Source organism: Penicillium taxi, assembly GCF_028828555.1.
Source record: "Penicillium taxi strain IBT 34144 chromosome Unknown utg000004l_segment0_segment0, whole genome shotgun sequence".
NCBI lineage: Eukaryota > Fungi > Ascomycota > Eurotiomycetes > Eurotiales > Aspergillaceae > Penicillium > Penicillium taxi.
In genome coordinates, this window is record NW_026643206.1 from 2,114,412 (window position 1) to 2,126,615 (window position 12,204).

The 12,204-nt window shown below is 47.2% G+C and overlaps 3 protein-coding genes across 3 annotated transcripts; 1 reads left to right on the forward strand and 2 right to left on the reverse strand.

Annotated features, from left to right (window-relative positions):
- Positions 1–653: 653 nt before the first annotated feature.
- N7495_005701 (adenylyl-sulfate kinase) lies at positions 654–2,525 on the forward strand (the record flags this gene model as incomplete). The annotated part of the gene is made up of 2 exons (XM_057208352.1): positions 654–1,417; positions 1,901–2,525. Coding segments are annotated over 2 exons (1,389 nt in total), but the record flags the coding sequence as incomplete, so codon positions are not given.
- Positions 2,526–2,820: 295 nt separating this feature from the next.
- Positions 2,821–4,216, reverse strand: N7495_005702 (H(+)-transporting V1 sector ATPase subunit C; the record flags this gene model as incomplete). Its single annotated transcript, XM_057208353.1, has 4 exons — positions 2,821–3,012; positions 3,066–3,701; positions 3,762–3,856; positions 3,916–4,216. The coding sequence occupies 4 exons, from the start codon at positions 4,214–4,216 to the stop codon at positions 2,821–2,823; spliced, it is 1,224 nt and encodes a 407-aa protein (XP_057062127.1).
- Positions 4,217–4,953: 737 nt separating this feature from the next.
- On the reverse strand, positions 4,954–8,414 carry N7495_005703 (uncharacterized protein; the record flags this gene model as incomplete). Its single annotated transcript, XM_057208354.1, has 5 exons — positions 4,954–5,453; positions 5,509–5,604; positions 5,659–8,187; positions 8,250–8,280; positions 8,337–8,414. The coding sequence occupies 5 exons, from the start codon at positions 8,412–8,414 to the stop codon at positions 4,954–4,956; spliced, it is 3,234 nt and encodes a 1,077-aa protein (XP_057062128.1).
- Positions 8,415–12,204: the final 3,790 nt, after the last annotated feature.

Here is a 12,204-nt window from a genome sequence, read left to right on the forward strand (position 1 = left end):
GTACCAACAGATATCATAACATCAGTGATTTATTGTCCATTTTTCTGCTTGTTTGGGATCGCTGCAAGTAGTAAATTCCAAGGTTCTGTTTCTTTCTTAGCTCCTGCATGGGTGTTTCCTAATTGGCATATGATAGGCACTACTCAGGCACGGTGCCTGAGCGTGTGTATTCAGGGGCTATGTGTTAGAATCAAATAACTAAATCACTAAATAAATAACAGATTAACTAACTATACTAAATACACCGTGACTAATCATCAAGATAAAAAGATGAGCCCCATAATCCGAATAAATTAAAAAAACCAATCATCGATAGAATGTTTGTAGTTTAATGCATAGTAGATCATAAAATCTCTAAAAGTCTCCGAGCACAAAAGATACCTCGGCAACTTCTCAAAAGTTCCACTACTTCACTTCTCGACCACGCTTTCACTTACATATAGTCTTCTAGAATCGAGAATTCGCCTAAATTAGGACAATGCCCCGTCCTGCTTTCTCCTTTTTTCCTTTCCACTCCTTCGCCCCTCGAACTCTTCCATTCCGACCTCTTTTGCGAGTCGCATCTCCAAGATACAAACACAATCTATCAACAGGTGAGATAATATTGCCGCGTTGTCCCTAAACAGTCGCTAACTAACCCACAATCGCCAGGACTAACTCAAACAATCTACCACTCGTCCTCTCCCCCACAATCGCGCCTCCGTCGCTTCTTCGGATTCGCCTCGATTGCCGTCACATCCGCTGGTCTAGGACTCTACGTTGAAGCCGGAGACACAATATCTCGCATGATGACCGCCGAATCATTAATCAAGACAGATGCGGAGACGCTGAACTACACAGCGCCAGACGCCGTCGCGCAGGAAATCGTCGACTACATCCACAACCTTCCCGAAGTAGCCGCCCTGCGCGAGAACCCAGACTTCAAAGAGTCGCGCCCACACCTCAAGTTCCCTGTCGCTCTGAGTGAGCGCAGCTTGACAGCTGGCACTCTTTCTGGACCGAAGAGAATCCCTGTGCCCCCGCTCGTGTTTAACGAGCGCGAAGGCAAGAGTCTCGTCTCGTTCTTGTACCTCGGTTCAGACGTCTGTGGCCACCCGGGCATCGTGCACGGTGGTCTCCTTGCCACGCTGTTGGACGAGGGCCTTGCTCGGTGCTGCTTCGAGGCGCTGCCTAATAAGGTCGGCGTTACTGCCAACCTGAATCTTGATTACCGTGCGCCTGCCATGGCTGATTCGTACATTGTGCTACGGGCTGAGACCGTCAATGTTGAGGGCCGTAAGGCTTGGGTTGAGGGTCGCATTGAGACTATTCCTGAAGAAGGGAAGAACCCTGTTGTCTTGGTTGAGGCTAAGGCTTTGTTTATTGAGCCCCGACAAGCATCTGTGAGTGAATGCTTTTACTTTCTCTTCTACTATGGGTGTGCTAATTTATTATCTTGTTCAGGGTCTTTCAAAAATCACGAATCGATACAACAAATGATAAATCTCTTTCCCGCGTGGCGAGAATGGCGAATACGCCGTTCCTGGATCCTGACGTGATTCCGACTTTTCTTATTTTTCTAGATGGCAGATATATGACTTTTGTATAGGTTAGAGTTAATTGGATATAGATTGAAGAATTATAAGATTGAACACATTGAAGTATTTTACTGAAGTAGATCGTACTCCGTAATCAAGTAACAAAATCCGATATGGAACCGCCAAGCGACAAAAAAACCCCGCGATCGGAGTCGTTCCGCTCTTACGCAATCTTCAACTTTCTCATGAAGTCCCCTCCCCTCTTCCTTTCCCTCACTATCTCCAAACATATTAAAAATGGCTACGTACGTCAATTGACCCCAGCGCTCACAATGGGGCTCGAATTCAGAAACTAGAAATACCAACTAACACTCACCCCGCAGCAACATCACCTTTCACGCCGCCGCCCTGACCCGCCAGGAGCGCAATACCCTACGTAACCAGCAGGGCCTGACAATCTGGCTGACCGGCCTCTCAGCCTCCGGCAAGTCCACAATCGCCGTAGAGCTCGAGCACCAACTCCTGCACGACCGCGGCGTGCACGCCTACCGTCTGGATGGCGACAACATCCGCTTCGGTCTGAACAAGGACCTCGGCTTCAGCGAGACTGACCGCAACGAGAACATCCGCCGTATCGCGGAGGTTGCTAAGCTTTTCGCCGACAGCTCTTCTGTCGCTATCACCTCTTTCATCTCGCCCTACCGGAAGGACCGCGATACTGCTCGCCAGCTGCATGAGGTTGCTACCCCAGGTGAAGAGACTGGTTTGCCTTTCGTCGAGGTCTACATTGATGTCCCTGTTGAGGTCGCTGAGAAGCGTGACCCTAAGGGTTTGTACAAGAAGGCTCGTGAGGGTGTTATCAAGGAGTTTACTGGTATCTCTGCTCCCTACGAGGCTCCTGTCAACCCCGAAGTTCACATTAAGAGCCACGAGACTCCTGTCCCTGAGGCCGTGAAGCAAATCATCGACTACCTTGACTCCAAGGGCTACCTCCCTCCTAAGAAGTAATTTGTTAAATGGGTGGAATTTGTCCTTGGACAGCTAATTCTGACACTGGTGATTTCATGACAAACTTTATAGGTCGCTTTGCGAGTGTTGGAAAAAAAAAAAGAATCTAAAAGAAAGAAACGAGGCCCTTATTTGCATAAATATGAACTGTGTGTATTTCAGTAGGCACAACCCGAAACCATTCAAAATAAAATAAACAGGAAATCTTCAAAGCGCTAAGGTTGTGCTCAATAACCTTGGGGGTGGTATATGCACGTATCATCCCATATTTGCTCTCGTTGTCAAGGGGAAACTCTTAGTTGAACTCGAATTCGTAGATCACATATGGTGTGTAGTCTGAGGTGCCCTCGCTAGCGCCGTGCATCTCATTCGGGTCATCTCGCTTGACGCGGCCCTTCTTGTCGCGCCCGAATGCATTACCAGCGAGGTAGGAGTACTTGTCCTCGAGGTTTTTCTTAGCGCGATCAGCCTGCTTGGATGATGGAGTCTGTAGTCAGGTTAGTAATGAGTCAGCAATAAAGAAGAACACAGGGAACATACTCGAATCAAAGTGCAGACAAAGTCCAACGGCAGACCATACCGCAGCACTGTCTCAACAAATACCCGGAGAACAAGAACGTGCACCCAAACCATAACAGCTTCACTGTAGGCCGTCCGCCCAAGACGAAGCGTCTCACCCCATAGCTTGCGTTCATCGCCACCAACACGTGCAACCTCCTTCGCCTCATCCTCCTTACCACCCTCAACGTACTTGAAGTCGCGCGGGATCCACTTTTGCTCGCGGCATTTGTGAATGAACTCCACGCTGGTCTTCTTGAAAGAAGTAACTGCGTACAGCGAGAATTCGCTGTCGGAGGCGACCAATTGTGCAGAGCGTGGCACCACCATTGGCGCAATAGTCTCGTAAGTCTTCAGGAAATCCTTGACTAGCTGTGATGGCACGGCGATTAGGTGGGTTTCGATGAACTCGGAGTCTTGGACCATGGAGCGGGGGTCGATGACTGAGGCGAGAGATTTGGTAGAGAGGTTTCCTCTGTAGGGACAAGTTAGCTGTGGATTGCGCTGGCAGTATTGAGAGACGTACGCTTGTTTCCGCTGAAGAGTGGCCAAATTGGTCTTGACCTGGTTATATTGCGAGTACTTGGTGCGAATATCGCCGTCGATGCTGGCAGCTTCCTGTAACATGAGTTAGCACCACATTCGCCTAAGTGTCCCAATGACATATCCTAGCCGTACCTTTTGCAACAGATCAATCAACTCTGCCAGTGGCTTATCGGCACGGTACTTGACCTTATTCCACGAGAAAGTCCGCAGGTAGTGATCAACAGGTTCTGCGATTGATAAGCTTAAAAGTCCACAAGATCCGCCCAATGCCCGATTGAAAACATACTATCATTAACAACTTTCATACTCTCAATCTGCACCTCGTCGCCATTGAGGATATTCTTCAATGCATCGCCGACCTTGGCAACGACACCCTGGCATGATGACTCGAGTTTGGCAAGCTCATCCGCCTGCTGTACAAGACCGTCTAGAGTGCCTATCTTGAACTCTGGGATGGGGAAGGGGGCAGCGGAGGCATTGTCGGGGGAGATGGTGGATGACACGGCCTGAAGGGCGTCGTCGCGGTGGTGCGAGGGGACGATGGAGGTCGGAAGGGAGAGAAGGAGGTATTGGCTAGGCTTGGACATATTGATCAGATGTGACTACTGTGTAGCCTTGAAGACGGAGATCAGAGGACCCTTCGGGCGGGCATGGGGTATCAGGGCGTGCGGAGGGGTGGGATTGGGACGGAGCTTAGGAGCTGATGTCGTAGGCGGTCGGCGGTGATTGGTGCGGGACCGGAGCCACTTTGACAATATACTCTGGAGTAGGGAGTACATTGTTTACCTCGCGGAGGATTTATATATGTAGATATCGCTACTCATATCTACTCGTCACAAAGCTCCAATCTACTCATGCAAATTTTGTATTCGATGATGGAAATGCTTAGCTGGCAACATCAATGTTCTTTGGCTTGATAAAATAGACCCAACATCGACCACGAAAAAAAAAAAAAAAACAGTACACCACCCTAAAACATAAATTTTGATTCCATGAAGACGTCGACAAGGCACTTTTATGAGGCAAAACCGAGAGGTCCAGGAAATCACTAACTTCGAACCTGCGGAATATGTAAAAAAAAAAAGAGGCGGTAAAAGTAAACGTAAGGGGAAAGACGCAGCAGAGTAGTTCTGTTGAGCACCCTGATCGATAACAGAGTGTGAAAGGGAGATGAGCATGCAATGGTATCCTTAAGAGGCGATTGGTAGAGAAAACAAAAGTCGGGAGGGGAGGCCTGTCGGGGCAGAAGGGTCAAAGCAAGCGATCATCTCAGGCCATTGGATTGAGATTCAGTATGGACATAATAGCGCCAAAAGGGCTTCAATTAGCCCTGCATGCCGTTGAACACATCATTACAGTTCTCGACGAGGAACTTCAAAACATCATTTTTCTTTTGCACGTCTGTCATCTCCCGAGCCAGACTCTCAGGTCTCATGATGGTGGGAGCAAACACGACGGCAACATTTTGGCTAGTCATCAAATTCTCTGACTGGCGTTCAACCACACGCTTCAAGTGGAAGACGAGGAACTCCAGGACATCAAGATGCACACGTGGTAATTCTGACAGGCCCTTTTGCAGAACTTCAATGCGGGCGGCTGTCTCCGGGTAATCTCCAGAGTCAATAACATTCTCGTAAACTTCGTAGGTGATAAGAGGGTTGGGCAGCTTGCGGAAGTACTGCTTCAGAGTGGATGTGACAGCATGAATGTCAAGATCGGGATCCGAGATGTCGTAATCAAACGGAGACCGTTCGAAACCCTCCTTGATACCCTGAATGGCAGATGCGGCACCAGACTTGCGGTAAATTCCCTCCATGTCCATACCTAATTAGAGTCAGTGAAAAATCCACACATTGGTAGATGATGGGATGGAACAAACCTCGCAATTCAACTTCCTGAATGCACCGAGTGACAATTGCTGGAATGATGCTCTTTTCATGTTCCATACGGACCTCCAATTCAACGCCAAAGAGAGCTACAAGACTGATTAGCTGGGGATCACTTGAAGTAATAGATATAAAACACATACCACCTGCAGCTTCAGTCAGTACCGGGACGCTGTCGGCCTGCGACATCTTTCCGCCCTGCTTGCTTTTCTGATTGCCAAAGAAGCCGAAGCCTTGGCGACTAGGATCTTGAGTCTGAGAGCGAGGCAATCCACCAACGGGCTCCGGTCCGACAGCATCGCTGGACATGAAGGCTCCCTTGAGACCCTTGACACCCTTTGCAACATTTTGCCCACCTTTCTTCCAGTTGAACTTGCGAGGTTGGCCCTTGCGAATGTTGACAACCTGTGGACCGGGCATAATCGTAGCAGTCGCAGGCTCTCCCTCCGAGATGTGTGCAGTTGAAAGCGACGGGGTCAGATCGTTCATTGTAGTCTTGAAGCTATCCAGGGAGTTGACGGATTTATCCTTGCTATGAGATGATACAATACCGAGACCATTGGCACTACGTTGGTCTGAGTTGACTTTGTAGAGCTCTTGGATCTGGTGCACCAGCTGATTGTTCAGCTCAGCTAGCTGAGCATTCTTCGATGAGACTTGTTCAAACTCCTGAAAAGCCTTGTCTTTCTGGTTGTTGATGTCGACCAGTTCCTCCGATAGATCATTGCGTTTTTGGATAAGCGCCTCGATTTGTGGAGAGTATGATTCTTTCAGCTTCTGGATGGATTCAGCAAGCTCCCGCAAAACGTGGTTTGAAAGCTTGCCAAGATCCAATGGTCCACCGATAGCCCCGCGCTTCTCTGCTTCCAAGTGCTCCGTGAGTACCGTCAGCTCACGTAGCACCATTTCTCGTTGAGCGTCAAGCACGACCATGGTAGATCGCTTTTCCGAAAGCTCGGTGCTGACTTTCTTAACATCAGCTGTGGCGCGGAGGGCTGCCTCCATCTCTGAAACTCGTTGACGCTCTTTTTGCAGCTCATTTCGTAGCCAAGAAATCTCCTCGTTTTGAGAAGTACTGATTGTTGGACTACCGATCTCCGAGCTTCCATTCGTTGGTGATTTTTGGAATTTCCCATCCTTTCCAAGACGCACACTCTTGTCGCTGTAGCTGCGGCCATGGCGGACAGAGTTTGAGACCCGTCGCAAGAATCCATCGTTGGATTGGCCATTCAGCGACTCATCAACTCCGATGAACCGTGCGATATCCTCATCCTGTGACGAATCGCTGCCATTGAACCGCCCCTGAGGTAGAGATGAGGAGCCTGCGCTGTCTTTTCGCTGCGTAACTGGCAGCGACGGATTGGCTGGGCTGAAGTTCCGTTTCAAAATCTCGGCAGAAATGTCCGGTAGTGTAGGGGATCCATAGACTGAGGAACTCGGCGAGGCCTCAACATTTTTTCGTGGGATTTCATGAAGCTTGGTGTTGAGTGAATCACTGCGCCTTGGTGGGTATGCCATGATAGAAGGTTGTGAATGAGACGAATCCGTTGATCCATATTCATGTAGTCGGCGTAATTCATTTGACGGACGTGTAGACATCGTTGTATCCAGAGTTGGCCGTATGGCATCCTCCTTTGACCTTTTACTTTCAGGGCTAGTCGCCCCAGAAAAGGCGCTAGTTTCTCGCAATGAAAGTGGCAGGTCGGAGCGAGAGCTGCGAGCGGATGCGGTATGTTCAGGTCTATTAATGCTGTTGGTGATAGATGATTTCGCAGCTGAACCATTCGTCCCTTCCAAGTCACGCCTAGGCACATCTGCATCAGTGCGTTCCCAGCCTTTTTCCTGGTACGCAATATGAGGCGATGTGGTCTCCATTGAAGACCCCGATGTGGTCTCAGGGCCGTGAGAGGGATCACCAGATCGAGCCTGATTGAAGTAGTCGCGCGAGGTTTCCTGGGTTGGAGGGGGTGCGACACGGGGAGAGGTTCGCTGATTCTCAGAGGGATCAAAGGTAAGTGGAATCAGAAGCTCGCCTCCGTCCGTGTCGTTTTCACGTTGAGATCCCAGGTGACGACTACTACGGTAGGTGCTCGAAGGGAGAATAAGTCCGTCTAAAAAGAGAGGGAATTCAATTAGTCCTAAGTTCAATGGGTTTGAACAGTTCATTGTTTCCTTACCTGTGGTCTCTGTTTGATCCGGGACGCCTGCACCATCGAGCTTGCCCTGAAGAGAATCTGTCGTTGCCTCCATGTATGTATCAATAGGCAAGTCTTCCAGTGATTGCACCTCATCCATATTTGGCAGGGAAGGTAATGATTTGTCTAGTTTGAAACCTGGTCCGCCTGGTTTCTTCGCAGCAGACTTTTTCTTCCGGCGTCTTTGCATCAGAGATTCGTGACAGTCCATACAGAAGATACCTTGTGATGTTCGAGCATATCGCAAGTTTTCAATTTTCTTCTTGCAGTTTCTGCATCTGAAGCACTGTGCACAAAATGCCTGATCTCCTGTAAGAATAGCCAGGTCCTCGATTTTGTTACCACACGAGTTGCAGCTATATGTACAGTTACTGCAAATCAGTGAGCCGTCGCCGAGGAGCAAGAGGTGAGCGTCCGAATCGAGGAGCGTGTTGCAAGTGCTGCACCGGAAACAATCGATGTGCCATCTCTGTCCGGCTTCGAGGAGGTTAGCGACGGGACTGGGATTCCGAAATTGTTATGATAACTATATGACCTACAGAGCTCGAAAGCTTTCCCTTCTTCCAAGATCTGACACGTTGTTAGTGTTATGATATCATCATGAGCAAGCTCTACAAAAGGCCTACCTCCCCACATGCCATACAGGCGTAAGGCACATCATCCTGGTCCAACAGGGATTCAGGGTAAGTAGGTGGTGACTCCATCCTGAACTAATCTTTGTTCAAAGCCACCCACGCGGGCTTGAATTGTAGTTGGGTATCCGATTCGAACACGGGTGCGCTCCGCGAATCAATAGAGTGCGAGCCACAGGAATAGCGTTGTTGAACACACGAGAGCGCGGACTTCCAGCGTTCGCGCTTTCTCAAGTTGGACCAGAAGCCTAGCTATAGATAGACTGGAGGTGACAAAAATGGTTGTGCGGGATCAGAGGGGGTATGCGACAGGGGAGGAGGGTGGGGCGGAAAGAAGATTGGCAACTAAGGCAGACTAATGCTTCATTAACACAAAGGATCTAGTGGTATCAGTTGAATAATCGTAAGGCGTGGGCCCCGTGCAAGGGTCCAAAGGTCCAGGATGAGGTGAGCTGTCGGGATTGTGAGGCCAGACCGGGTCGAATTCAAATAATCCGAGGACCCAACTACTCCAAGGGATAGCCAATTTTTCCTTCCAGCACGAGGGAGGGGGGAAAAAGAAAGGAAAATAAACCAACATACTAATGCAGTGCCAGCCTGATGTGCAACACGGCGTTTCAGATAGATAGGCGCGGATGTTGGTGACCAGCGCTTGTTCTGAAGCGGAATGAGATTCGTTTGGCCTTCGTGAGCGCTCGTAAGAGGATAGGGGGTCGAGAATGGAAGGAAAAAGATATAGCGGAGAATTATGTCTTCAATTATAGAAGTAAAAGGGGGAATTTCAAAAGAGAGTCGAGGACTGCAGGTAGAAAGAGATGAAGAGGGGATGCGGAGGAAGAAAGGAGTGACAAGCGATGAACGTGGCAGAAAAGTCAACATAGATCTTTCTCCGCAACAGAATTTGATCTCGATCTTTAAACCTTGGAACGTTTATCTTCTCCGAGCCTCTAAATTGGCTGTTTTAATGGCATCACGGCATACGCAATGGATTGTTACGAACAGCGGGCCCGGCTAAAGGGCGCACGGCTCAGGGCGCTATCCACACTCAACCTCTTGACAGGATGAAATGAGTTGAGATTAGTAAACTTATTTCGAGGTTCGCGAATCTAAGAATCTGAGATCTAACCTATCGATCCAGGTACGATCTCTCTTTATTTGCCGATTGGAAATGAGAATGATGCATCCAATGCCGGTAAATCTCCTATCAGCACGTGTAACTATAGTATATAGTATATTTAGTACCCACGAATAGTTATCAATCGGGCAATTGGTTGCCCTGAGGCACCATCTGGGCAACAGACATTTAGGTCAACCATAGGATTTTTACCCCTTTTATTTCTAAAGTCAATACAAACTTTTCCTCATCACAAAGTTTGATACCCACTATATTGTCTCTCATTAAGTGATTGGCACTGATTCTAAGCCACAGGGGAGATATTGATAAAACGTAATATCTCTTCAAATGTCCAGTGAATAAAGAGACTTTTTATTGAAAAGCCGGTAGAAGTTACTTGAAAGCGCGTAGTATGTTCCAAGCATTCGATCTTGTCCTCAAAGTTATATATGAAGTGGAGACAGTATACGAAGTAGACGAGAGTTACTTAAAGAAGCGCTAGCAAGTTCATGCTAAGAATAAAGTGGAACATTTCAACCTTGCTGATCTCTGCTGTGGAGGAAGTAGAATTAAAAGACCTTTGAATTAAATCTCTCTAATTGTATGGGTTGCTCCAGATCCAATGTTGCTGAGAGCCCCTTTAGGGAAGTGTAATTCAACTATCCAGGTGTAAACCCATGGCTACATGTATAGGTAAGAGGTTGACCTTGTAAGTGAATAGCCCTGGAGTACATCCGTGGATATACCGAAACAATCGGATAATAAACTATCTAGATCGCTGAGTTCCGAGACTGGTGCCATTATTCTCCAATTCTGTTTTGGCTAGAGCCCTATTTTCCCGCTATTTATAGAAATAATTGATATTGTCTCGGGGAAGGGGAAGCCCTAGACAATGGACCTTAGGATGTCAATCACAAAAGAAATCACCCTAATCTTGTCTTAAACAGGTCACTCATTAGTACCTTGATACCTAGTATTCCAAGGAGCGATTTTAGAGGGAGTAGTATTTCTTAAGAGGTAGTCCTGGTTCCGAGCTCGAGTTTTCGGTAACACATACCTATAGGGCTGATAATTTCCAAAGTTGATGCTGTATGTGGCCAGAGGTCAAAGAACTCACCTAGGCAATTGGAGGTATGGACATAGGTACCTAGGTAGCTCTGTAATGGATCCATCAATACCCCGTCACTTTCGTGGACCCCAGTTTCTAACTCTAGATGGATAAATGGACCTCAAGAATCTTTCGAAATTGCAAAAGAAGACAAACCAGGTACAGGTAGAGGTCGGCACGGATACATATCCGTAAGATTTTGGATTATTCGTATCCGTAACCGTAGTCGAGAGCTTCTATCCGTAACCGTAACCGTAGAAATTCTACGGTTACGGATACGGATTACGGATATCCGTGATATTATGCCACCGCCTAAATAAATCATACGATACTACGATAGAAACTTATCATCCGAAGTCCCTAATTTGATATCTAAATAGTTATCCATTCATTGATAGAATGAGTCTCCTACCACGCCCTAAACGCGCTCCACGACAGGATTACCTTGTTCTAAATGATGGTAGTGATGAGGAAGCTGATCCTAGTGATCGTATCAAAAAGCAACCACGTTATCACTCCCCATTAGATGAAGATGAAGATGAAGATGAATCTATCTCTCCGAATGATTCAGCGAGTCAAATCCCTGAAACAACCTCTTCTATAGTGTCTACTCCTTTAGACTCTTCTTTGCCCAAGACACCAAAATCCAAAAACCAAGCCCTTTGGAGTCAATTTACAATCCGCAATCTTCCAGGGAAGTTCTGGCATCCTAAACGGGGTAAAGGGCCGTTACAGGACCGAGAGATTGTATGTATTCATTGTGGAGAATGGAAGATCTTGGATTCCCAGAGAGATACATCAACTTCTAATATGAAAACGCATCTGATGAAAAAAACATGGATCAATGATATCATCAGCAACTCAGCAAGCATCTATTGTTTCTATGTTTCGGACAAAAACTAGTCAATCTATGTTAGAGGCATTAGAGGAGAATTTGATTCGATGGATAGTCTTGGAGAATATCCCTTTCACTGCTCTTCAGTCTACAGCATTCCAGCAAATCTTCAGGGTAAGCTCTCTCTCTCTCTCTCTCTCTCTCTCTCTCTCTCTCTCTCTCTCTCTCTCTCTCTCTCTCTCTCTCTCTCTCTCTCTCTTTAATTATCTAAACTCACTTAAGATAGGTCTTGATAGCTATATTAGATGCCTGGCGCATATTCTGAATCTCATTGTCCAAAAGATTCTATCAGAGTTGAAATCTGGCGATTATCAATCTTCTTTAGATGCCTGTGGTATCCTAAAGGGCCATAAGAGCCTACCAGCTGGGCATTCTGCGCTAGCTCGTGTACGAATCTTAGCCCTTTGGGTATCTGGAAGTCCTTAAAGACAGCAGCAGTGGCAAATCATTTGTCAGACGCATGGATTACCTGATAAGCTCGTTCGGTAAGCAAGATTCCTTTCTCTCTTTCTTATATATACTTATAGTTCTAGGTATGATATCGAGACACGTTGGAACTCGACATATCTTATGATTCAAGATGCTATCCTTGCTCAAGAGCAGATTAAACATTGGAATAATGTTCAGAATCAGCTGATACCATTTTCAAATGATGATTGGTCTAATCTTCGTGATCTTGCCATGGTTCTTTCAAGATTCTATGAGTTTACCCAACTTATCTCTCAGCGGCAACCTCATATAAGTC